This window comes from Triturus cristatus, chromosome 3_1 (genome assembly GCF_964204655.1).
Source record: "Triturus cristatus chromosome 3_1, aTriCri1.1, whole genome shotgun sequence".
Classification (NCBI taxonomy): domain Eukaryota; kingdom Metazoa; phylum Chordata; class Amphibia; order Caudata; family Salamandridae; genus Triturus; species Triturus cristatus.
In genome coordinates, this window is record NC_140583.1 from 639,259,723 (window position 1) to 639,287,087 (window position 27,365).

At 46.3% G+C, this 27,365-nt stretch overlaps 1 protein-coding gene across 2 annotated transcripts in view; it reads left to right on the forward strand.

The window, feature by feature from the left end:
* DIS3L (DIS3 like exosome 3'-5' exoribonuclease) overlaps nt 1–27,365 on the forward strand; it is a 310,197-nt gene that overhangs the window by 268,943 nt on the left and 13,889 nt on the right. For both annotated transcript variants that reach the window (XM_085644627.1, XM_085644628.1), the window contains exon 15: nt 2,581–2,726. In XM_085644627.1, the coding sequence (XP_085500753.1) occupies nt 2,581–2,726 (146 nt within the window). The remainder of the gene's footprint in view (nt 1–2,580; nt 2,727–27,365) is intronic.

The following is a 27,365-nucleotide window of genomic DNA, read 5'->3' on the forward strand; positions in this document are numbered from 1 at the left end:
AAGATAGACCGTTTGCCCCGGAGGCAGACCTCTGGCAGTTGTCGCCCTTTGCGCAGATTGAACAAGTAATGTCAACGGAGGCGTGGAAGTCAGGGGGCTGCCTGATGTTGGCCGACCTGTACCCAGATGATAAATTTATCACGTATCAGGAGGCAGTGACCGCCTTTGAGCTGGGAGCGGGGCAGTTTCTGCAATATGCAAAAATAGCGGCAACAGCACGGTGATTGTGGCCTATGTTTCCGGAGGCCCCGGGGCACACCCGGACCCTGGTCACTATGATAGCCATGGCGGGAGGGCGAAAATGTGTGACTCGCCTCTATAAGGCGTTATGGGATGATAAAAAGACCGGCCCCCTAAAAATAGAAGAAAGATGATAGCAGGTGTGTCCACAGGAGCTTACGCCGCAAGACTGGGTGCTCATCCACAAAAGTGTGCGGAAGGTGGCAGTGAGCAATCGCTTTAAGCAAATCTAGTACAACATAATACATATGACGTACCTATCCCCTACAAGGTTGCACGCTATTGATGGCTCCAGAGACCCCCAATGTCCCAGGTGTCGTTATGATCCAGCAGATTTTCTGCATATGGTCTGGACATGCCCATCGATGCAGACGTACTGGGGGCGGTTATTGAAGAACTGACCCGGATAACCGGATGGTCAATTGCATTGGATCGCAGTGTATGTCTACTGGGCTTGATTCCACGAGACCCGAAACGCAAGATAAGCAGGCGGTTTCTGGTCCTGGGGCTCATTATAGCCAAAAGGCGTATAGCAATCCACTGGTTAACACAGCCTGGACCGCTATTGGCAAGGTGGAGGTCAGATTTACGGGAATGGGCCCTAGCCGAGGAGGGGCACATACGGAGCACCAGGAGGGACCCTAAATTGCCTGAGGTGCTACTAGCTTGAGGGGCAATGCTGCAGGAAATAACGGGACAGGCCTCCCAAGCCACTATATCCAGTACAGCTGGGATGTCCATTGGAGTGGGGGAGACCCCAGGTCAGGGGTGGGAGATTGAAGGTGGCCCCGTATGAGTATTTAGATGCATAGACCCTGAGTTACGTTGACCCGGCAGGGGGGTGATGGCTGGGGGGGGGCAGTTGGGTTGGGGGGAAGTGGTTGGGAGGTGGGAGGGGGGAATTTTCTAAAGTTGGTTTGGATAAAGCGAACCCACTGAGACATCGATTGTAAAACATTGCAGATAATGGACTCTCCAAGGTGTGAACTCACACACTGTTGCTCTTCGATATCTTTTCTGTGCGGTTCCTCGCCTCTGCGGAGGTGGACTAACGGTGGAACTGTTGATTGAGAAGTGTGAGGCAAGATTGATGACGACCTAATAATAGGATTATGGATGATGCAACAACCTGAACATTTCCAGATGCCACGTGTTGGATTCGTCCATTGGTAACTTTTAGACATCTGTCTCACGGCTTATTATTCTGGAGCCTCTTTGATGAAGCTGTTGATATTGCAATGGTTTGCAGTATACTAATGATGACGGAAGTTGTACAATTTGAGGAAATCAATAAAGTTTGTTAAAAAAAAAAAAAATCAATCCGGGCACATGCCACCCTCAGGCCTCATTCGACACCTGTACCCAGAACTCCATGACCACTTCCCCAGTTTTGCACCCCAGTTATATTTAGAAATTCTATGTCGAAAGACCTCAATTGTGGCAGGAAACCTGACTAATTACTATGTGAATAGCAATGCATTATGGTATAACTACGAGAAATGTGATCTGACAAACCGTATTTTGATGCACAATGTCACTGTAAATTCAAAATGCTAATAAAAATGTTTGAAAAAAAATCCTTAGAATTGATTAGTAATATTTCTAAAATAGACATGTGCATGATGGCGACATGGTTGGTGACTCGTACGTCCATAAACATAACTGTGCGTATATTCTTGCTAAACATGAAGCAATAATGGACCAGACTAGTTTAAAGACTTTGCTAACACTCATTTTTCACCCCTTCCTCCATATTAGAGTAGTGCATCCCTGAAACTATGCACATCTTGTAAATATAGAACAAAAAATAGTTTTCATGAGACAAAAAAGCAATGTTATTTACCTTTAACAGTTACCAGATTTTGATTTTCTTATAGTACATTGACTTTCTCACATATTACACAATGTCAAAAATACAATCTGAAGGTGCCTTCCATTGTTTGGGGCATTATGATTCTTTTTGATCGACATTGTCATCAGTAACTCTGACCATGCTTATGGAAGATGGCTAAATGTTTATTTTCCAGTAAACATCTATTAGATGTTCGGATACTGCACAGTATGTTACTCTCTAAGTGCTTAAAAGCTGCAAAACTATGTTGCAAGCATGTGTCTCTCTTTTCAGACTCTGTTATAAATTCCTAAATCGGGTAGCATTTAACATATTAGTTCAAACAAAGGATACAAGTGTTTACTTTCACAATGCGTAATTTGAATTCAGATGTTGGGGTCCAGTAGAAATCTGTAATGCTTAACAAAACTGGTGTTATCACTATAAAACACATAACATGGGTTGTACATGAGGTAGCATATTAAAATCGATTTGTGGATTTTTTTTAGGCTGCGCAGCACTGCCAGAAACAGTCTACCGAGCTGTTCCAGTGTATGTATTTTAAAGAAAAAGATCCCAGCACGGACCCACGCTGTTTGGCTGACGCCATAATTTACTCCATTCGAACCAATGGGGTGCTCCTGTATGTTCCGAGGTAAATCAAAAAAGGCTTTGTGGTTTGATTGTGCTGATACCTAGATGTCCATAATGGAGATTTTCTGACCGTCACATGCACGCATATCTTATCTTATTGTTCAGGAACAATTGAAAAATGTGTGATCTATTAGCTTTTATTTTGTTAGTAGGTGCTACTTAAACATCTCTATAGGCAGGAAACTTGTAAATTGTGTAATGGCCATTGTTTTGATAGCCACTTCAGATCCTTTAACTCTCCATGCATAAAGCACCCCCAAACTATGGTAGTATCGTGGCCTCTCATATATTGCCTTTCTGTCACATATGAGCATGGAAACTGACATTTGATTGCCATATGAATGTCATTGAGAATCATAATTCATTAGTCCCAGAATTTATAGGAATGAGCATCTGGAATTTGCTGCCTCTTCCCTGTACTACCTTGAGAGAAAACATTTGTCATTGAAATTTACATAGTAGCAGTGACGTGTCGCCTTATATTTGTCCCATTGGTTAATACTATTGATGAAGAGGGAAAGCCCACTTCTTCGCATTACAGAAATTGCTCTGCATAATTATTCATAAAGAATCACCACATTAAGTGTCATGGATTTTTTTCTAACCAAATCTCTAATTTCTTCTTCAAAAATAATAACATGCCTTTTCTTTATTAACAGTAGTAAGGAAGGTGAATCAATATTGTTTTTTAATTCTATGAAAACTATAGTGGTTAATTATTGGTTTGTAGGTTAAATAAAAATCTTGTTTTATTGCTATTCTTGTCTAACAAGAACCTTACACATTGAGTGGCGAAAACTATGTTAACTACATCCCATTAATACCCTCTGATGCCTTTCTTAAGGCAGGAAGTAAAGTAGGCCATTTGACTGGTTACCCGCCAGTTTTAAATTTATCTTAGAGACCCCTACCTCCTTGGCTGGGATCGTAGTGATGAGCTTGCATCCACTGGTACCAGGATGATCGCTGTTGGATGCTAAGTGGACTGCTATCTTTTTTTCGCCTGCACCTTGCTATCTTTTTCTTTTAAGCAACAAGCCCCCGAAGCAGGGCTTTGCTACTGAAAAGCAAAATATAGATTTTCTTCATGCACCAAGAGTTTTTTCCCTGCTGCACTTTAAGGATTTTTTCCTCCTGGTATGGTAGATTGGGGCTACAGGCAGTTTGACCCAACGATCAAATGGTGAATGCACCACCAGTCAAGGTTTTTTTTTTTTTAACTCAATTTATTTGGTATTTTGTAACAAAAGGCACTCATTAGCAGCTCAACAATGAAGATGCAGTACATATTAGCAAGTATATACTTTATGGGGGTAGTGCCCAGCTGGGCGGGCCCTTTCTCATGCTCCCTCCGGGACATTAGCTGCTATAATATTGTCCCATTATCAATTTTGGGTTGTAGCTCCATCCTCCTGCCATGGGCCACAAATCGGACAACCGCGCACAGAGAATTGCGGTACAGCCTGCAGACAATTGCGGGTTATGTAGACTGCCTCTTCTGCACACATACACAAGTCCATGTTCCAGGACTATTCCACCACCGACGGCAGTGTATCTGACCCCCACAATTTTATTAGCCCTCTTTCCACCATTAGGACTATATTACTGAATAGTAACAGGTATCTAGGTGTCGTTTGGTCATCCTCAGTTTACGTAGTATAGGTTCCCAGAAAGGTGTGAGACGTAGTCATGCCCATACAGTATGAAGCAGTGTTCCCAGGAGATTGCAACCTAGTAGGCACCTGTCATTCTCTGCTTTTCCCATTTTTACGAGTCTGGTTCTTATATAGTATGTCCGGTATTGGATTTTAAGATGCACCAGCTGAAAGCAAGATTGTATGGCCACTTTTCTCAGGTATTGACCTGCATCTTCACAGTCCGTGTCGTCTAGACCTCCAGGTCCTGTTCCCATTTTTCCATAATATGTGTTAGGGGATGTTCAGAGTTGTTGAGGAGTGTGTGGTAGACCTGTGAAATCGTGTTTCAGTGGAGGGGGGTGGCCATCAACACCCTATATTCGAGAGGGTATTCCTCAGCCAGATTAGACAGGTTTAGTTTGTACCTAGGTAGTGAGTGTTTCAACTGAATATATATTTGAAATACTGGGTTCCTACATAGGGATTGCATATTTGTATGGGGCCCCATACATCTCCGAGTATGGAGATGCGAATTGTACACTTCACCCATGAAAACCCACCAGTTTGCCCACCTCGTGGAGGACAGTGAGTTCCACAGTGGCGTCTCTAGTGTACTGTTACCCCTCCAGCCCTGGCTGTTGTTGCCCTGTGCCATATCTTGACCACTGTGTTCGTGTGGGAGTCCCTCCAGTTTCTGTTACTCTCCCACCCCCCTCCCCCACCCTCATATTGGGCCTTTAGGTAACTCCTTGGTGTGAGTGTCCAAATGCCCGCCATCACTCATGGTTCCTATTGCGTTGGGAACACCCAGTTCCTTATCTCGATCAGTTGTGATGCCCAGTAGTACTACTGCAGATGTCGGAGTGCTATACCTCCTTCATAGGGGCTACGTGTAAGGGTTTTGAGTGCTATCCTAGGTGGTCCATCATTCCACAGGAGTGACCTTGTAGCCGTGTCTACCCCTGCGAAAAAGCCATACTGCACCTCAAATGGTGTGTTTTGTAACACATACAGATATTTCAGGAGAGTGATCATTTTATAAAGTGCTGCCCACTCCAGTATCGACAATGGGAGTTTCCTCCAGCGTTCGACATTGACTGGTATTCATCAAGAATTCTGCCCAAGTTCCTTTGCATGAACTCTTTTGTATATTTGGGAACATGTATACCTGGTACGTGTCTATTGTATTGGGAAGTCCCACTTATTTTTCCTAATTGAAGCACACCCTGGAATATGTTAGGAATATTCAGAGGATGTCAAGAATTCTAAGTACAGATTGTGTGGGGGTCTCCTAGAGAGAGAAGGATATCATTGTGGAGAGGGATATGACATCTTCCCAGTCCGGGTCCAGCTTAGACACCTCCCCCCCCACTCCCCCCCCTCCCCCACCCCCCCCCCCCGCCCCAACCCCTCCATCTGTGGGTCACAGCGAATCCAGTAGGCTAATGGCTTGATTGCTAGAACAAACAAGGGACACCGCGCTGTCCCTTGATTCAGGTGGAAGATATGCTCAAGTGTCCCACTGTCCCTCACTCTCGCAATGGGATCTTTGTATAGCAACAGGACCCAAGGCATTAACTCTGGTCCAAATCTCAGTCTGCGAAGGATTGCCATCAGAGATGGCCATTCGAGCAAATCGAATGCCTTTTTGCCATCTAAAGAGAGTATCACAGCGTGCTGCCTTAGCCAGAGGCCTTTTAGGAGACACCGTGCAGGTGGCAAAAATTGAGCCTTGTTGATCTATGGGGCATAAAACCAAACTCGTCTGGAGCTAGGAGTTTGTTGACAACCTCATAGAGTCAAGTGGACAACATTTCGACCAGGATTTTCATCTCAATGGTCAGTAGAAAGATAGGCCTGTAGGCTGCGCAGTACTCCACCAGTTTACTTTCTTTGTGTATGAGAACAATATTGGCAGTGCGGAAATCTTCTGGGCGGCCTCCTAAAACATCAGTGGGAGCGGTTCACAAAGATGCAGAATTATGCACTTAAAAAAGTCAGGTGGCAGTCCTGTCACTTTTAAGTTGTGTGATGGCCATTGCCACCTTCAGTTGTCCACTGTCCTCCACGGGGGATGACAGAATGACAGAGAGCAGCAGATTCCCGTAAATCGAGTCATCTGGTCGGTGGACCATTTGCCCATTGTGCAGGACAGATTGCTAAGGTACTCCACAAAGGTCCCAGCAATATCTGTGGTGATGTGGATTAACAACCCCCGGCAGTACGCATGCTCCACACCCACCTCTGTCCTGTTTCTCTATGCGCCAGCCATGCAGGAGTTTACCTGTCTTCAGTGGCGGCACTTCTGCTAAGGCGGCTGACCGTCGCCCCACGGCTTTTAAGAAGTGTGAGGAAAGGAAAAATAAAATGATAATAACTTATTATCATTTTATTATTTCCAGCTGCTTTGCGGGCGGGTGGGGCTGCTATGCTCTCAGAGCAGTACAGGGGAGGAGTGATTTGCATGTTCTCCATGCAGGCTGCATTAGAACCTGCATAGAGAAGTTGCCCAGGCCCTGATTCCTTAACTGAGCGCCGAACCACGGCGCTCAGACCAATCATAACTCTGCATTGTGATTGGTCAGGGGAGCCTGGGTGTGCTTCCTGGTTGCTGTTCGGCCCGAGTCCCACAGAAGAGAGATGGTAAGGGAAGTGGTTTTTTTTCTTCTTTTTACATTCCCCTTCCTCCTCCCGCAACTCCCTTTACCCCCCAAACGCCACCCCCCATCCGTGCCGGCCGCCAATGCCCATCTTACTGCCAACTTCATACAGTTTGTGTTGGTGGACTCGAAATTGCACCCTTTCGTAGTCTTCCGCGAGCTGTCTATATTCCGATCTGTCAATAGCTATTGTATGCAAATTTTTGCCCTTGGGTGACTTAGATATTCGGCTTCCCATTTCGTGAGTCGCTGTTCAATGTCATGCATCGCTCTAGGTTTCTTTTCATGTCTCCCGGCGGAGGCAGCAATCTGCTTTCCCTTGTGAACCACCCTGCAGGCCTCCCACAGTGTCACAGGTGAGTTATTGACCCTGTATTTTCCATGAAGTGGTGTTGTGGTGATGAAATGTTGCCTTTTAGCTTCCCCAGTGTGAAATTCCCAGGAGTACAGTCTCCAGTCCAGCATTCCCCAGGGTGTGCTTGTTACCAGTCTGGCCGTTCGAGGCGAGCATTCCAAGATACCCCTCAACAGGAACTCGGTATCCCTAAATCTCGACTCGTGCATCGCTGGCACAAACAGATAGTCAAGTCTGGAACAGGAACGGAGGCCCCCAGCAACATATGAATATTGCCATTTCCCCAGATGGGTTGCATGTCAGATGTCCACCAGCCCCAGCTCTCTAATGAATTAGAGTAGTCTTGTCTTCTCTACCTGTTTGGGAGGTCTTGGAGAATCTGTCCAGCTGTGTGTTCATTGTGGGATTAAAGTCATGCCCAAAGCCATCAGTGCATCGGGGGCCTGTATAAGCCATTTCCACACTTTCTGCATCATCTGGGTTTGTAGGCCTAGGGGAGGTGGGGGGGTAGTGAGGATGGGGGTGGGGGGTTTAGTAGATTGACGCTACCAATATTTTCTCTCCATTCCATTTTCCCAGTATTGCGGCATAGCAACCCCTGGGGTCAAGCCATGTACGTGTGATGGTAAGGGGTATGGATTTGCTTGCCAGCATACCCACTCCTCAGGAACCTGTTGTAAGGCCTGAATGGTCTAGGACCTTGTATTTAGCCCTAGCCAGGAACCCAAAATTATTACCCACCAAGTGTGTTTCTTATGCCAGTAATTGGTCTAGCTCCTGCCTTGCCAGCTACCTTACGTCCACACCCTGTTTTACCTTGTTACCCATGTAATTGACATTTGAGCTGAAGACCCGAAGGCATATTTTATCATGATGTACAATGATGTTGGTGTAGGTGACCCTAGTCTGTCTCATCATCTAACCCATACCCCCGTCCCCTCTTTCCCACCACCATTAATGCATCTGGAGCTCCAACCCTTTCACCATACCCAAAGCCCACCCTCAGCCCCACACCCTACTAACTTATGCCGTGGGTCTAAAACACCCCACCACCCCAATCCTTGAGGTGTCTGTCGCCCCAACAAAAAGCATTAGCACATCACACTAACAGAAAAAATACCAGATCTAACGTTGCTGGTCTCTTTTCTACTGGGCTGTAGAGGTGTGTGACTATGGCGCAAGATTTCTTGCCTTCCTGTGATTCCTATCTGCAACCGGCTCCATTTGTTTAATATTCCTGGCACATACTCTGTCAGTCTTGTAACTCGTGGATGTCAGCAGCTCCATCCTGCGTCTGATCTGTCTCCTACGCATGTGCCTCCTAGGGGAGGCCGAGATGTGGGGCCTCGTGTTTCAGCTCTGGCCTTCACTAGTGGGTCTGTGGATTTCTTTTGTCAGACTGGCTTGCAGCGATTTCCATACCTCTTTCGGTGTTATGAAGATCAGAAGACCATCATGTATTGGATGTTACGCTTGCGCAGTTCCATTTTCACTTTATCAAAGTGGCAGGCCACTCGAAGGACGCATCTCGGTCTTTATAGTTCAGCACCCTAGTGAATAGTGGTCTATGCCTCGCCCCGGGTCTTGGTGGTGCTCCAGGAACACGTTGCGCTCACTCAGTCACAAAGTATGAGGAGAGATCTGACGGTCTGATCACAAATTTGATGAATTGCTCTTCAAAGTGTTCAAACACATGCCCCTTAACGTTTTTCTGCAGGCCTCCTGAGGTACATTGTTGCTACTGGATCGACCCTCTGCGTCCTCTGTCCTGCTGTGCAAGCGTTGGGTTTCCATTGCGAGTCGGCGCACCTCAGTCTTTGAGGGTAGCTATGTGTTCGAGGCATGTGGGCTGCTGAATTCATATCTGTGCATAGATCGCCGCCTAGTGTTGGGTCCGGATGTTTGCACGTTGTTGTCCTGGAAGAGTCTTCGAAGTATCCTTGGATAGGTGACTCCTCCCCTGGACTACAGTGCGCATGGGCATCCTCTCCATCCTCAGATTGTTTTTTTCCGCCATTGGGTTCGGATGTGCTATCTTAGCTCAAGTTAGGAAAATATTTTTTCGAGGCCAAAAGGCCTTTAGTTTGCGTCGGTACTGTTTATCGATCGGGTTTCGATACAATCCTGTTAGTTTACTAACTTTCAGCACCGACTTTTTTCGCATTTACCTGTCCATCGACTACTTCGACGATGGAATCGAGGACGCCATTCAAAAGGTGTCCGGTATGCAATGCGAAGTACCCACACATCGACGTCCATCCGGTGTGCAACAAATGCCTTTCGCCGGACCACGACGAATCGACATGCATGGCCTGTGCCCGGTTCCGTTCCAAGAAGACTCTGCGGAATCGACGAGCGGCGAGACTCGAGGCGCAGCACGCGGCACCGGCCCCAACAGACATCTTCGACGAGGCCGAAGACGTCGAGGAATTAGAAGTCTTGCCCTCCAGTCCCGTTTCCGAACACGAACCCGGATCGGACGAGGTAGACGAGTCACTCTTCCACAGAGGTGAAGACGACACCGAGGTAGGAGACGACGAGGAGGCCTTAGGGGCCGAAGAAAGTAGCTCCAATGATGAACAAGGCCTACCTGTTCAAACCGTTCAAACACCAGTGCCACAGCCTATGGCTCCGGTCGAGGGATCGCCTTCGGGCCTTACCCGAGACCCATCCCGCAGTTCTTCGGCCCCGCCCTCGGGCCCGGCCTCGGACGTTCAGCGGCAGCCATTACTACATAAACAGGCTGGTTTCCCTACCACAAAACCGAAACCGAAAGCTGCTCCGGTTCCACCGAAACCGAAACTGAAAGTGGCGCTGGTCGGATCGAGGCCTTCGACGCCAGCGCACCGCGTGGGCACCGACCGCACCAAGAGGGACTTCGGTGCCGAACTTGAAGCGGGCGACGTTGGAGTCGACAAACGGAAAAAAGCCATCGGCACCGACAAACCTGCTCGGCTACCGGCACCAACGACACCAAGGGCCGTACCGCCTGCTGTGTCTCGCATCGCTCCCTCGACGACACCTAAGCCTCAGGTATCGAAGACTTCGACGGTGATCTCTGCACCTCGACTCGATGAACCGCCGGCGCCGAAAAAATCCACGGCCGCCTCTACGAGCCTGGCCGGTGCCAAAGCCTCGAAGGCGCCCCAAGTACGACCTGGTGCGACGCAAGGCAGCAAAACCACAGCTGTCCTCCAGGACACGTCGGGTTCCGGTTCGGTCGGAGCTCCAGCAGCCTCTTCGGTGCCGGCCAACATTACCTTCGGCTTGCCACAGGATCCACACCGGTTCTCCCCCACACGCTCCGATACAGATGCATTGGAGGACTACATGGATGACCAAGTCCCCTACCATGTAGACACGGACCCTGATGACCAGCAGGACCCTGATCAAACTTGGGGCGACCCCGCAGACCCCAGTGCACCTCTCGATGCACAGGACCAACAACTCTATGGGGCAAAAACATCTCCTACGGAGGATACTGCGGCGTTCAACGCTCTTATCGAACGTGCTGCAAATAACCATGGGGTACAGCTTCACTCTGATACCATCGAAGATGACTTTCTAATGGACACCTTTGCATCCTCAGAAAGACATGTAAAGACTCTGCCAATGTTGAAGGGGGTCCTCAAACCAGCCAAGGACATTTTCAAAGAACCCACCAGGGCACGAGTGATAAACCCCAGGATTGATAAAAAATACAGATCAGCACCTGGGGATCCTACTTACATCAGAGGACAATTACCACTCGACTCCATCGTCGTAGCGAATGCACGCAAGAGGGCACACTCGCAAACAACAGGTGACGCTCCTCCCCCGGACAAAGAGTCCAAGGTGTTAGAAACCTCTGGCAAGCGAGTTGCTGCCCAAGCTGCCAACATATGGCGCATAGCCAACACTCAAGCGCTCCTTGCTCGCTATGATAGAGCGCACTATGACACACTGGAGCAAATATTCCAACATCTCCCTGACCAGTTCAAGGAAGGCGCAGAAATGCTCATCAGAGAAGGACAGCTACTAACGAACGCTTCCATCAAATGCGCACTAGATGCTGCAGACACGGCTGCCAGAGCCATAAACACAAGCGTCATGTTGCGACGACATGCCTGGCTACGGATCTCAGGATTCAAGCCTGAGGTACAAAACAATATACTGAACCAGCCCGTCAACCCCGACTATTTATTCGGGCCAGAGGTTGACACCACCCTCGAAAAGATAAAAAAGGACACGGACACTGCAAAGTCCATGGGCGCCCTACAAACTCAGTCCTTTCGGAGCGGCTCCTTTCGTCGCCCCGGAAACAAGGGAGCAGGTAGAGGACAGGGGTCACAACAAACATATAACAAAGGCAATACACAGACCACCTATGATAAAAACACCCGAGGTGGATATCGTGGCTCCAGCACAAAGGGCAGAGGACGCGGCTACGGCAACACCAGGTCCTCCCCCAAGAACAAGCAGTGACGCCCTCTCCCTTCCTCCCGACCACATAACACCTGTCGGGGGAAGGCTACAAAGGTTCCTGTCCACGTGGAATTCCATCACCACGGACAGGTGGGTCAAAGATATTGTAAAATACGGTTACTGTCTGGAGTTAACCTCCACTCCACCCACAATACCACCAAGAAGCCGTCCTATGTCCTCAGAGCACTTAACGCTCTTACAGCAAGAAGTGCAAAGTATGCTTCTAAAAGGCGCTATAGAGGTCGTACCCATCCACGAGCAGGGTGCGGGAGTGTACTCCCTCTACTTCTTAATTCCAAAAAAGGACGGGTCGCTCAGACCTATATTAGACCTGAGACCCCTGAACCAGTACATTCTTTCAGAGCACTTTCACATGCTCACTCTACAGCAAGTCCTTCCGCTTCTCAAGCAGGGAGACTTCCTAGCCACACTGGACCTCAAGGATGCGTACTTTCACATACCCATCCACCCCTCACACAAAAAATACCTCAGGTTCACTGTTCAGGGGCAGCACTATCAGTTCAAAGTCCTTCCCTTCGGCGTGACAACAGCGCCCAGGGTTTTCACGAAGTGCCTAGCTACGGTGGCAGCACATCTACGGAGGCAGCATATACACGTCTACCCCTACCTAGACGACTGGCTCGTTCAAGCGAAGTCAGCCCAGCAATGTGCAAGCCACATGTCCCGCACCATTCACCTTCTTCACAGTCTGGGATTCTCACTAAATTATCCAAAGTCCCATCTCCAGCCCGCACACGTACAACAGTACCTAGGTGCGACTATAGACACTCTGGCGGCCACAGCTCAGCCAAATTTAGTGAGGATCAACAGCATACAACTGCTGATCTCCAAATTCAAACCCAATCACTCACTTCCAGCGCGAGTGTTTATGCAGTTGATAGGCATGATGGCCTCCTGCATCTTCATAGTCCCGCACGCGAGATTACATATGCGCCCACTTCAGGAGTGCCTAGCACGTCAGTGGAATCAGGCTCAAGGACAGTTAAAGGACCTAGTGTTGGTGAGCGGTCGGGCATACAACTCTCTGCATTGGTGGAATCCACAAAACCTTTGCAAGGGCCGACCATTCCAAGAGCCTGTCCCACAGATAGTACTGACAGCGGACGCGTCTCTCCAGGGATGGGGAGCTCATGTACTCCACTACACAGTGCAAGGACTATGGACAACACAACAAAAGAAGTTGCACATCAACCTTCTGGAATTGATGGCAATCTTCCTAGCCATGAAGGCATTCAAAGTACATCTATGCAACAAGGTCGTGTTGATCCGGACGGACAACATGACCGCAATGTACTACATACAGAAACAGGGAGGAACACACTCTCCACAGTTGTCTCATCTGGCTCAGAGCATGTGGAAGTGGGCCATTCAAAGGAACATGTTCCTCATGGCGGAACACCTCCCTGGCAAGGACAACCAGATGGCGGATCTGCTCAGCAGACACAGCCACCAGATGCACGAGTGGGAGTTACACCCATCAGTACTCCAACCGTACTTCCAGCAGTGGGGTCATCCGGAGATAGACCTATTCGCGACAAGCGAAAACGCAAAATGCCAAAGCTTCGCCGCCAGATTCCCACATCCGCAGTCGCAGGGCAATGCGATATGGATGAACTGGTCCGGCAGATTTGCGTACGCTTTTCCCCCAGCGCCATTGATACCGCTAGTGGCCCGCAAACTCCGACAACACTCCCTGACACTCGTCCTAGTTGCTCCCACGTGGGCACGCCAGCCGTGGTACACCACCTTCCTCGAACTTTCCGTGGTGCCGCATCAAAGGCTGCGGATCAAACCCGCGCATTTGACGCAGAACCATGGAGAGGTTCAGCACCCAGATCCGCAACAGCTGAATCTGGCGATCTGGCTCCTGAAGTCCTAGAGTTTGGCTATCTCAACCTGCCACCTGACTGTATGGACATCATCAAGGAGGCCAGGAGACCCACTACCAGAGCTTGCTATGCAGCCAAATGGAAAAGGTTCGTCATTTATTGCGGTAATAATGACATCAACCCGCTGGACGCATCCATCCAAAACATCATCTGTTATCTCTTACACCTATATCGATGCAATCTGGCGTACACCTCTATACGTGTCCATTTGACCGCAATCTCAGCCTATCTGCAAACCAGGCAGCACCTCTCTCTATTCAGAGTGCCTGCCATCAAAGCATTCTTGGAAGGACTCAAACGAGTCATTCCACCAAGCCACCCACCGGCTCCAATGTGGAACCTCAACTTGGTCCTCACACGCCTGATGGGTCCACCCTTTGAACCTCTACACTCATGCGAGATTCAATTCCTTACCTGGAAAGTGGCCTTCCTTGTAGCGATCACTTCCCTAAGAAGAGTTAGTGAACTCCAGGCACTAACCGTTCAAGAGCCATTTATACAGGTTCACACCAACAGGGTCGTACTACGTACCAACCCCAAATTCATGCCCAAAGTAATATCGCAGTTCCACATGAATCAGACTATTGAACTGCCAGTTTTCTTCCAAAACCCACAAACTGTTGCAGAAAGGGCACTACATACACTAGATGTACGGAGGGCCCTCATGTACTACATCGATAGGACTAAACCCTTCAGGAAGACAAAACAACTGTTCGTTGCCTTTGCCCCACACCACAAAGGTAACGCCATCTCCAAAGCAGGGATAGCCAGATGGATAGTTAAGTGTATTCAAATCTGTTATCAAAAAGCAAAACGCACATTAACTATTCCACCACGAGCCCACTCAACACGTAAGTTGGGGGCTTCCATGGCCTTCCTAGGAAATATTCCCCTGCATGATATATGCAGAGCAGCCACATGGTCCACTACACACACATTTACAAAACACTATTGCGTAGATGTGCAGTCAAAACAGCAGGCAGCTGTAGGACAGGCTGTTCTCAAAACACTTTTTCAGACCGCTGCAGCTGGCACGGGTAGCCGCCGCCAATAGAGGGCACTGCTATGTATTCTATGCACAGATATGAATTCAGCAGCCCACATGCCTCGAACTGAATATGCTACTTACCAGTATGCATCTGTTCTTGGCATGTAGGGCTGCTGACATTCATATCGCCCTCCCTCCTCCCCGGCGCCTGTCGCAGCTGCAGCTCTCAGAATTACTGCAAGCATGGTCATCACTTTCTGTATCTACTCCATCACTGCCACAATGGCGAAAAACAATCTGAGGATGGAGAGGATGCCCATGCGCACTGTAGTCCAGGGGAGGAGTCACCTATCCAAGGATACTTCGAAGACTCTTCCAGGACAACAACATGCAAACATCCGGACCCAACACTAGGCGGCGATCTATGCGGCGATCTATGCACAGATATGAATGTCAGCAGCCCTACATGCCAAGAACAGATGCATACTGGTAAGTAGCATATTCAATTCCGAGTATTCTGCCTAGGTGGTCTTGGCTGCGTTCACCCTAGCCCTCATTTTGTGGAAATCCGCGTGTAACAAATGTATGTCTATTGCCACAGTATCAATTTTAGTTTCTAAGAAGTGTGATTCTGTGACCGCCAAGAGCAGCTCTTTTAGCAAAGGATCGGATGCGCAAGAGGTTTCCAGTCTTGGTCTACAGGTTGACCGGTTCCCTCCAGTGGGAGGCCTCTGAAGACTTATTGTTCAGGTTTTGAGGATTGGACCGATTTGCGGGGTTTATCTTAACCATGGCTCTCTATCTGATTGTTGTTCCTAGACCCATCAGTTCCTACCAGGGCCACGGCCGCCCACATCTCTCTGCATACTCCCAACAGATTAGGTTGTTACGCAGTCGGTCGCAGTTCGCTCTTGTTGAGTATTCAGATCAGCTGCCCCTAGTTTGCTGTGTTTGCTCCTTTGTGTTTTAGTTGCTTTTTTCACCTTCTTTACCCAGCCGTGGGGCCACAATGCCCAACATTGTCTCCCCTTTGGCACACAGTCTGTCGTTTGCAGATTGCAGGTGTATAGTCCCATCTCAGAACCCTAGGCCGCGTTGTCAGGGTGGGTGGGCTACCCGACCCTCATACCTTACCCCATCAGGGGTTGTCAGCCGCTGTTCCTCATCTTGAAGCATCTCGTAGTTCTGAGTCTCAGCCACGCTACACCCGTCTCACTTTCCAGGCCATGGGCTTCGGGTTCATTTAGTCCCTGTGGCTGCCGTCATCTTGGCCAATCTTGCCTCGGGGCTGGATCCTGTACCGACCGTGAGGTTGAAGGTGTTGTGGCGCTGCTCTCGGATGCAAGACCAGGTGTTTTGGGGAGGTGACTACTGGCCCTAGAAGACAGGATGTTTACCGGCTGCACCGTAGGAGCTCCGATTTGTGCGCCATCTAGCGGCAAGCTCCAAGCCATGCCCCACTTGTCAAGGTTGTCTGACTGCAGAGTTAACAATGGCTCCACCATTGAAGAAAGTCCAGTAGTTTCCCCGACTCTAAATGAGAGAAAGAAACTGCAGTTTGGTATGAGCTTCCACAAAATGTAAAGGATGCACAAACAAGGATACGTTGCAAACCCCTACTCATAAACACAGATCTTTTGATTTTGTTACTGTCCTAGGAATCTCTGCGTGATTGACTTTTCCCTCCTAGTCACAATGGGCCAATTCCTAACAACAAATAAGTATATCTAAGACTCGTAGGCTTATGCTCACAATTTTGTGTTGTATCGCAGGAAGGAGTTACAGTAGACTCAGTAAGGTTAAAGATGAATAGTTTTATTGTTCTTTGATATAAAGGTAGTCTTCAAGTAAGTTGAGAGGAATAGTGTTGTAGGGATTCTGCGTATGCACAGAACTATGCGCAGGAAACCAGAACCTTAGAGAATTGTGGTGTACCAGAAACTCCCCTCAGAACTAAGAACCCCTTATCCGACTAGCTTAGTGTCACATTCGTTATCCAAGATTTAGCTCGGCGGTCCCAATGTATAGACAACCCAGAACATGCGACTTAGTTATTCTCAGGAATGGTGGGAACCCGAAATACCCGTTTGCACATATATATCAGTCCACAACAGAATAACTAAGACACAGTAAAGTTTAAAGAATTTATTCATAAACCTCGAGTCCTGTTATACAGTACTTTGGCTAACATAAGCAGACAAATGGTTAAGATCATTACCATTAGCATTGTTACAATACCATAGAAAATGAAAGGAGCGATCATATTAATAATGACAGTGGAAAATAACCACCCTCCTTTCTCTAGCAACTAATAAAATATTATTAGACTATTAGAAGGTCTCATAGGCTTGCATAGGGGACCCCATACCGTATAGATCAGCTTAGGTGTATCACATCACAGGATCAGCTCAGTGTTCTCTGCTTCAGCTCTTCTATCGAATGCCCTAACAAAATGCTGCGCTGTAATATTAAAGCCTACGACTTTCTGGTATTTGCAGCTGCGTGCATGTTATGACTAAACAGTGGTACGATCACCCTGAACACAATCAGCCGGCACCGTCTAGTGTCCTAGAACAGTTCTTTACTCGATGTACAGACCAAGGGCACTAGCAACTGTTAAGGATGTATAAATAACATTCACTTGAGACAAGAGCGAGTCTGCATTTCTCAAATGAATAACATGTAACAACAGTGTCGGGTGCAAAGGCAGCAAAAGCAACAAGATGGCTGTCTAACAGCTAACGTGATTGAGCTAACTTAGCACTGTAAATAGGGAGTGGCCTAAAACCACGTGACAATAGATGTAATTAACCCCAACAGGAGCGGCCTCAGGATCCAACTGACAGTCCACCTCACAGTAATCCACCCATTCCATGACATCGCCATCCACACCAACATTCTACCCAACACATTCTCACTGGCTGAGCAGCAGAGGCAGAGAAACAGGGAAGATGCACGGTGTCGACACCCAAGATATACCATTTTGATATATTGAGAAATTCACAGAATTCTTCAGTTACTCTAACCCTATACTTGCTCATTATTTGCAGATGGACTATCAGGATTGTATTAAACATCCCTTTGCGCAATTTTGTTTGTAACATGTGCTGCTATAGTATACGACGGCCTCCTAGTGTTGAATGTGGACGTTTGTAAGTTCTTGTTTGAAGAATTCTTGTCTCGAGATATCTCTTGAGTCCTCTTAGCCCATAGCGTACCAGGACAAAAAGACTCATACAGCACTACAAGGTACAACAAATTGATTACAGGGTAAGTATCTTTGTGCTTCCTCTTCTGTTTTTTGGCTCCACATGGAATATAATCCCATCCATAGACATCCCTCTTCCCCCAAGTCACTGAAAATATTGACTTGTTTGTGGCATTTTCCTCCCAAAAGTCATACTCACTCCTCCTTTCTTTGGAGCAAGTTTCCTTATACATTTTGTGTAGGAAAATGCTTTGAGAATGTTTGTGATTTCACAAACTTTCCATTCTTTTTTTTTAATGGCCACTCTTGACCGCATTCCTAAGAACTACCAGGCCTGTATTATACTTCGGGTGCAGTGTCTATGTTTGCACCCGGTGCTGACAGGGATAGTCTCTCCTATTGCATATAATTCTCAGCCCTCAGAGCAGTTGCAAACTCGCAGTTGCCCTGGGGGAAGTGCAATAGTGAAAAGCAGAGCAGCTTTCTGAAGCAGCTCTGTCTTTCACAGTGCAGGCAGCACCCAGCCCGCACTTCAAAATGGCGGGAGCCAGATATTCTCTTGCAGGCAGGTGCAGTGACAGTCTGCTACCATCTGCAGGAGGGGATCTGTGAGACTCCTTTACTCCCTCGACAGGGCTGACGTCAGAGTGCTTACTGACTGTGTGCCACCTTTGAAATGTAAATGTATTCCTAAGCTGGTACAATCTGCATTTGCAACCATGACATTTGGCATGCACTGAAATGAAACTTAGCTGCAACTAAAAATTCCTAAATCTGGCACAATAACTTGGAAACCAAGGTTGTGTTATGTTGCAGTTTTATTTATAAAGCACTTCATGTCCCTGAAGAGATGCTGCAGCATGTTTGTGGGCAGGTGCCACACGATGCGGAAGTGGAAGAATGTGTGTCTGTCATTTGGCCTATATGCTGACATCATGTTTATAGTGTGTGTACCATACATATACAGTAGAAGGACTGTGTGTGAGTGAATCTGAGGACTGAAGCCATTGAGGTCCGTTTTGGATGTCCTGGTTTAGCATAGCGCAAGATAGAGAATGAGCACAGCTTGCTCCGAGAGTAGACGTGATCTTTCTAGTGCTTGAGGGTGGTGATTCAGACATTGACGTAAGGAGGATGAAAACAGAGATACCTTTAGAAATTTCATGAGGACTTTTGTTATCACGGAGCCGCTGATTTGTTCTTCCTGAGCACTGCCATTTGCTTGATGGTAGAGTGAAGAGCGGGTCTGCAGTTTCTGTTTTGCAAGGTGAAATGTTTAAAAGTCAGGCCTGCCCTGTTTGTCTGTCTCTGGTGTCTTCTTCAACAAGGGTGATGACAGCTTTAGGCAGAAACCTCATTCCTCTTTGTGTCCATGTTATGGGTGTGCCAGTTTGGAGGCATCCCCAGGGTTACCTGCTGTGAGAAACATCATGTTAGACAAAGACTTGTCATTTAAAAAAATAATCACGACAAACTGGTCCTGAAGTTTGAGACTGTGGATTCACATCCCGTGTCTAAAACATGTATATACACGGGAATGTGGGCTTTTTCCCTGACATCTCCAGACCAAATTTTAGATATGAATTTCACATGTGTATTACCTCTTCAGATCTTTTCCAGAAGGGCTCAATCCACTTTTTTCAAGACATTAAATATACCTACAGTTTTTTGGAGAGGGGGAGATTTTATTACCTACAGATCAGGTGTTTTTCTTTGAGGTATGTGATGTCAAAGAGACCAAGCCTAATCATGTTCGGGGATCCCAGAGGTCTATCATCTCCATGGATATAGAAGCTAAAGCCAGAAGGCTGCTGCCAGACTCTGGCACTAGATATTCTAGGGCATGCTCTTGATCTAGCGAAGTCTCTCCTGTGATTGTGCTGTCTGATTTGTCTCGCTCACAATAACATTCCCATTTGAGGAACTCTCCAACTCTGTCCGGGTGGGTTACACTACCACCCTTCCGACTATGCCTCCACACGACCTGGATTCTCCTCAGTCTGGGAGACCTGTTCTTCCAGCTGCTCCTTCTCCACCGCCACATCTTCAAAACTCACGGTCCTCCTTCCCTTTCCACCGTTTGTCACTGCAGCCGGGGTGAAGTAATGCAGTACTTATGCAGAGAGGCAAGAGATTTCTTCACGAAGATGGGTGCTGAATATTGTGCAAATTGACTACAATCTCAAATCAAAGGGCCCCTGCAGTCCCCCCGAGGAGGTTGTATCATTTTCACCAGAAACCACTACAGCAGGAGTAGACCATCTTGTTGTGGAAACAAAGTGTGGCGAAAGTCCCAGATTCCCAGAGAGGAAATACACTTTATTTCTGTGACTTTCATTTTAGGAAAAAAGGACCCAAGCACATTAAGACCCATTTGTGAGTAACATCGACCCAGCAAAGAGCCTAGAAGAAACAATGTTGCCTTACATTCTCTATTTGGCTAAGTCAAAATTGTAGTTTTCATCCATTAAAGTTCCTTCATAATATCATGGAAAGCTTCTTTTCCGGTTGCATTCAAATCGACCCATAAGGTAAGCAAGATCCAGGTCCTAAGTTCCATTGAAACCTCCATGATATTCCTGTAAGGATAAAGTTCTCATGAGGATGCATGCAAATTTCCTTCTTAAAGTAGTATGATACTACCATATTAATAAATTCCATATTTCTCCCAACCTTTTTTCAGATTGCTTCCACTCCAGTGAAAAGGTCTCTGTGTTCAGTGGATGGTAAGAGTTCTGAAATTGCATCTAGACAAAACAGAAGACAACCACAATTCAAAACAATTGTGTTTTAATTATGGTCCTATTTCTACAGTCTTATCCACTTTCAAACAATCTGTTTCCAGATGGATTGTACTTTACTCTGTTACCAGAAACGTACTAGCTTTTGTACACCCAAGGCTCACTCTGTAAGGGGCACGTTCGTCAAACCTCCTTTAGTAATCTAAACAATGGATTAACAATTTTATGCTTTTTCTTTGTATCTTCTCTTCTGCTGCTTTTGAAGGAATGGGCTTTCTATTATCCCACTGTTTATGATTATCAATGGAATTCCCCTGCAGGAGAAGGAAAAGTTGCTTGCATCTAATCACTGTTCTCCTTCAGGGGATTCTTCTGAAGTCACAAGCAACCCTTTCTCTTCCCTGCTTCAACGGAAGAGACATTGATGGCCTCTGTGGCATGGATCCCAACTCTCTTCACAAATGATGGGCTACAGCTGGAGTTTCCTTACAGGAACACTGCCAGTTTCCAGCCTCTGCAGGCTGCAGCCTAATTACCCACATTGCCTATCTTTTGCCTCTTTTCATTTTAAAAAAGTTTGGGAAATAGGCTTTTCTAGTCACTTTTATAAATCTAGTGACTATTTTCAGTTACAGTTGGCTTCCTTTTTAAAGAAAATGTGCGGAACTTGGCCAAAATAGGGTGCTGTCCCCAATTTCCACAACTTAAGCCATCTCCCACTCTTAACCAAGCTATGAAAACAAAAATAATCACTATGAACTTAAACTTCATCCTTATATTCTGGTACAGGCATATAAAATAGTAAACCAGAAAAACTGATCTCTCTGCTTCTCTCAAGAAATTAACTCAAAGATTGTGTACATATGTAGGAAGTATCCCACTGACTCAAACTTCACACCACCAGAAGCTAATATAAAAGTGATCTGTACAGCTAAACAGGCGTACTTTTCTAGTAGTGCGAACAGAGCCATGAACAATCCTCAATAACTCTTCAGCATCCTAGAGCGACCGTCCTTCCTAACTGATGAAGTACGGTGTGAGATATTTGCCAAGTTCTTGATATTCGACTAAAATAAGTGAACTCAGACAAGAAATAAACACTTCTTAAACTGATATTAAGGAAACTCTGCACTTGCAAATAAGGAAATTTACATTTTGTGAAAGATTTTTGAGCTCATTAATCCACATTAGTTGATAACTCTGTGATACCAGACCTTCACATTATGTCAATGATCCCAATGATCTTTGTGATACTATTGCCCCAGACTGGCTAAACCGTCTCAGTGCCTTCCTAGTGACCAGCTCTTTCTTGATTCTCTTAAAATTTGCCACGTAGGACTTTTGCAAAGAAGGAAGATGCAGACCTATTAAAAAATAGTAAATTCCTGACTAGTAACTGGACTCCTCTTCTTGACTAATTTACATAAAAAATGTGTTGCTGCACAACTAAACAAACACATCAACAGCGACCAAGTCCTTGAAACCTACCAGCCTGTTTCAGGTTGGGTCACAGCACGGAAACCAGTTTACTCAATGTATTTGATGATCCCAAAGGCTTTGTCCTAACCTCTATCCTATTCAACCTCTACGCAGAACCTCTAAGAGATCTTCGCAAGCATGCAGCCGAGACCCAGATTTATTTCCAAATGGTCAACATGTAAAAACTTAAACTAATTACATGCCTTTCCGACATCCAAAGTTATACGAATAGAATGAAATTAAAATTGGAGGTTGTGACCCTTGGCTTGCCCCTTAGGATCACTGGCGTTGCTTTTGCGACCCCTGGGCTCAGAGGTGGCAAAATCAGTGCCAAGAACACAAGGACAGCCTCCTCTTTTGGTCGTCGGCGCTCAGCTCTTCTTCTTTACTGCCCATTGTTTTAGTTACACCATTAGTGAATAATAAACTGTTCTTCACTATTAGTGTTATAAACAATGGAGCCCCAGGAGCTGGATCAAGACTTTTGCTGGAAGCTAAGGTAAACAGAGCAATGTTCTTAAATGTATGTTGTGTGCGAGTTTGCGGGTGAGAGTTTGTGAGAGAGAGAGAGAGAGAGTGTCCACGTGCATGTCTATGTGTGAGCATGTGTGTGTGAGTGAAAGTGAGTTGGTGAGAGTTAGTAATAGGTAGTGATTAAGAATGAATGAAGGTATTGAAGGAAGTATGGTTAAGGAGTCAGAGTGAGTGACAGTAAGAGTGACTGCAAGTAAGTGTGAGTGGATGAATGGGAATGAATGAGTGTGAGGGAGTGTTAGAGAGTGAATCCCAGTGAGTGAGAGTGACCATCAGTGAGTGAGTGTAATTGTGAGGGAGAATAAGTGAGAGTAACAGTGAGTGTAAGTGATTGTGAGTAAGCGGCAACTTATGAGGGAGTGAGCCTAAGAGTGAATGTGAATTGCACCCACAGCAAAATACTGGCACCACTGTGTTGCAAGCAATAGTTCTTAGGATGACAGACAGCTGTCACAAAATACTACACTGGCATACTGGAGGTAACTCTTGGCGTAATGGAGACCCATGGTAAACTACTAGTACTGGCACACAAGAGGTAATTATTGGCAAATGAGGCTCCCGTGGCCAAATTCTGGCACTGGCATAGTGCATTCACATTTTGGCATTAGGGTATCTATGGCATTTTCTTTTTTTTTCTTTTTTTTTTTTTATTCTTTTTATTTTGTCAAAGATAACAACAATAAAGCAGAGGTTTTCCGTCCGTTGGTTATACATAAGTCAGCAGCAGTACATAATTCCAACATTTCGCTGTGAGAAAGCACAATACATCATATTCACCCCCCATAATACCTCTCGACCATCCTCCACCCGTATCTATGGCATTTAAAGGGCACCCATGACAAAATGCTGGCTCTGGCACAATGGGGATAGTTTTTTTACACACAGAGGTAGGCGGAGCACATTTTTAAATCAATGGGGTCAACTCTGAGGAGCATGCGGTTTCATTGGCTCCTCACACCATGAAAGCACTTTTGAATATTTAATGAGTCGTTTCAGAGGCTGTGGCATTTTTGCAATTTTTTGTGAAAATTGTGCTGTAAATGCACGATGTGACCCAATTTTTTCTAAATGTTCTCCGGGAAGAACCCCCTTGAGCCCTCCAGGAAGAGGTCTGACTCACCCATTTCACTCGTTCGCTACAAATCAGGGCAAGTATTACTCTCCACCACTATGAAAGATCATGATAGCACCTTAATATATGTGGTATCTAAAACAGATGTTTGTCTTTATTGTGTTGTTTTTATTAATCATGGTGTTAGTATGGAACTTAAGCAGTGTCCATTTTCGTGGTGTCATCAAGGATCTTATGACATCACTTTATGAGAATCTGAGAAAAGTCGGGGACCGTAGGTCATATGATGTTTCTTCCTGTGATTTTATCAAGTTCAAATGGTGTGTGATGTCACTTCTGGTACCCCTGTTATTCTAGTAAATCAACTTCCAATCCATGTTAGTAACAGCCGTCTTACAGAGCGGACCAAAAACTAAATGGTATATATATTTATCCCAAAACTATCAATTCGGAAATTTTTGAAAACTGCAGGTGAAAGTGCCAAACACCATCTTAAAATTATAAGAAACACTTTTCATCCCGAACTCTGATCTCAAATCTCTAGTGCAAGCTGTGGTCATATCCAGAATTTCATATAGCAATTCCTAGCTCTAAATTTCGACTTGCTCCCTTGCAAGTCATACTCTACTCTGTTGCCCAATTTATCTCTTGCAAGATTCGACCATATCACTAAAATTCTGCCAGAATTAAATTGGCTTGTACACGAGTCAACCAGCGTGTACAAAACGGCCTACATCACATATAATGCTCTACACTTAACACTCCTTTGTATCTTCCCTCAAAACTCATCCTTGCAATAGGACCTACAAACTGAAAAGGGGAAGTTTCCTTATATTTGATGTACTTAAGTACAAAAGATCCTCTACGCTGAGGTATGCAGTTTCTGAAAATCCCCCAAACTCTGGAACCCTTTCCCCACAGGTCTAAGGGCAGCTCAACTTTCTCTTTATTCAGGATTGGTTTAAACATTCCTGCTCAACAGCCCTGGCCATACTGCTTCCTTACTCTTAGCTTGCCTTTCTTGATATTTCGGTACCCTCGCATCATTTTATTATCATATATTTCCATCTTCAATGTAATGGCCAACACAACAGACATTAAGTTACTCCATATATAACTTAAGGTCTCTTGTTTTATTTTATAATGTAATGCTTCTCTTGTATTCTTATATTGTCTCAGTATTTAGTGTGTAATGTATCCTTGCCATCAAATGTAAAGCGCTGTGACACCAGACATTGGGTTTGGGAAGTTGTCATTCGTTAAATCTCTTGTGTCCACTTTCGTTCCTAAAGTGTTCTGATAGCAGTATTAAAGTGTCCAGGTATGTCAAATATCTCTCTGAGCCCCAGCAAGACTGTTACCCCGAGTGCTAGTGTCTTAACATCATGGAAGACAGTTGATGGGTGCAGCCGCCTAGTTGCAGAACAGCCGCTACAAGGCCCGCCTCTTCTACGATGCCTCTGAGGATTGCAAAGCAGTTGAGGTCGGGCACGAGAGTGGTCGTCTCACAGCGGTCACATGCCCAAACAATCTTGCCACTCAAATGAATGGAGAGGTCAAAGGTCACAAGGTGCACTAACATACACCAACATAGAGCGGGGAAACTGCTGATTGCCGTTCAGTTTAAAGTAGCATACAGCGCTTCAGGGTGGAATGAGGGCACTCTGGGAGCAGAAGGCCGGGGCCTCTACGCAGCAGGGCTCACACATGCAGATGTTATGTTATATGGCACTTATAACGTGTGCGGCTACCCCCAGGAGTGTCCCGGCACTGAAACAAAGACCATCCAACAACTAACAGAAAGAGAAACTCTGCTTGCAAAAAGTAATCCGAAAGATTTACAGCTCAATCAGCCAGGTCTTTAATTTCCGCCTAAACGTGAGGAGGTCTTGCGCCTGTCTGAGACCGAGTGGCAGAGAGTTCCATAAACAAGAAGCTGCCACTTGAAAGGATCTGCCCCCAATCCTCGACAGCCTGACCTTAGGAGTGAAGGGCAGAAGCTGAGCGGAAGACCTCAGAATGCGTTGGGGAATGTAATGTTGAAATCTTTCATTGAGGTAAGGAGCCCCAATCTTATGGAAGGCTTTAAAGACCAGCACCAATGATTTAAAATGGATCCGTTTCGGAACTGGGAGCCAATGCAGGGAGACCAGCAATGGGGTCGTGTGTGTCCTGGGACCTAGCAGAAAAATGGCTCTGGCCGCAGCGTTTTGGATCATTTGAAGACGGCCGACCAGATACGCAGGAATGCCTAGGTAGGGGGAGTTGACATAATCCAGCCTAGAGATCACCAAGGCCTCTACGACCGTCTTTCTATGCGAAACAGGAAGTAGGGGGAGGAAGTTTCGCAGCATTCTCAACGACCCAAAGCAGGTTACGGCCACTGATTGTATCTGGGCCTTCATTGAGAGGGTAGAATCCAGTTTAACCCCTACATTTTTAGCCATAGTCACTGTTGCTGAAGGGGGGGACATATCTTGGGGCCACCAATTAAACCAAGCATCGCAGGGGCCGGAGCCAAAGAAGATAATCTCAGATTTGTCTGAGTTACATTTCAGTTGGTTAATTCTGAGCCAAGAAAAAAACTCAGATAGACAGTTTTTAATAGCATTGCCATTGAACTCTGCCCCCTTCTCACATGTGAACAACAGTTGGGTATCGTCCGCATATGAAATTATTTTCGCACTATGCTTCTCTGCTATGAGTGCGAGAGGGGCCATATACAAATTAAACAGAGTAGGGCTCAAAATTGAGCCCTGAGGAACTTCGACGTTCATAGGCAGTATATTGGCGGTGAAAGGAGGGGACCAAATAGTTTGTTTACGGTTTTTAAGAAAGGAGGTGAACCAGCTCAATACAGTGCCTCCGACACTGCACTCCTCAAGTCTGCCTAGCAGTCTGTTATAGGGTACGGTGTCGAAGGCAGCAGAGAGGTCCAACAACACCAGTACCGCATTGCCTCCTTTATCCAATTAGGTTTTAATAGCTTCAGCAACTTCCAGTAGTGCGGTTTCTGTGCTGAAGTTAGCCCTGAAACCGGACTGACTGGAATGAAGTAGATGATTGGCCTCCACATAAACTGTACTCTGTGGTGATCATATTGACATATTTCTCCAAGACCTTGGAGAAAATAGGCAGTAGAGAAATTGGCCTGTAATTGCAGGCTGCAGCAGGGTCCGCCGATGGTTTTTTCAGCAGCTGAGTATTTTGGTGTGTTTTCAGGACTGAGGCATAAGGTCCTCTCGAAGAGCAGTATTAAGAATAGAATTTACTGCAGGATTGAGTACCTCTTCAATCGATGATAGTATTTTAGCTGGGCAGGGGGGTCAGAGGGTGAACCAGATGTGAGGGACTTCATAATTGAGAGGGATTTTTCCAGAGAAATAGCAGGGAACTGCGACCAAGATGGGTCAGTGCAACGCCTAGCAACAGGCGCTAGAACAGTGGCCGCAACGGGAACTAGCAGCTCTGTTTCAAAAAAAGTCTTGGATAGTTTTGATTTTAGCATGGAAGAAACATGCCAACAAATTAGTCCATTCGTTAGTCGGCGTAAACAGGCTTCCTGTGGATTTAGGAGCTGCAAATATTTTTA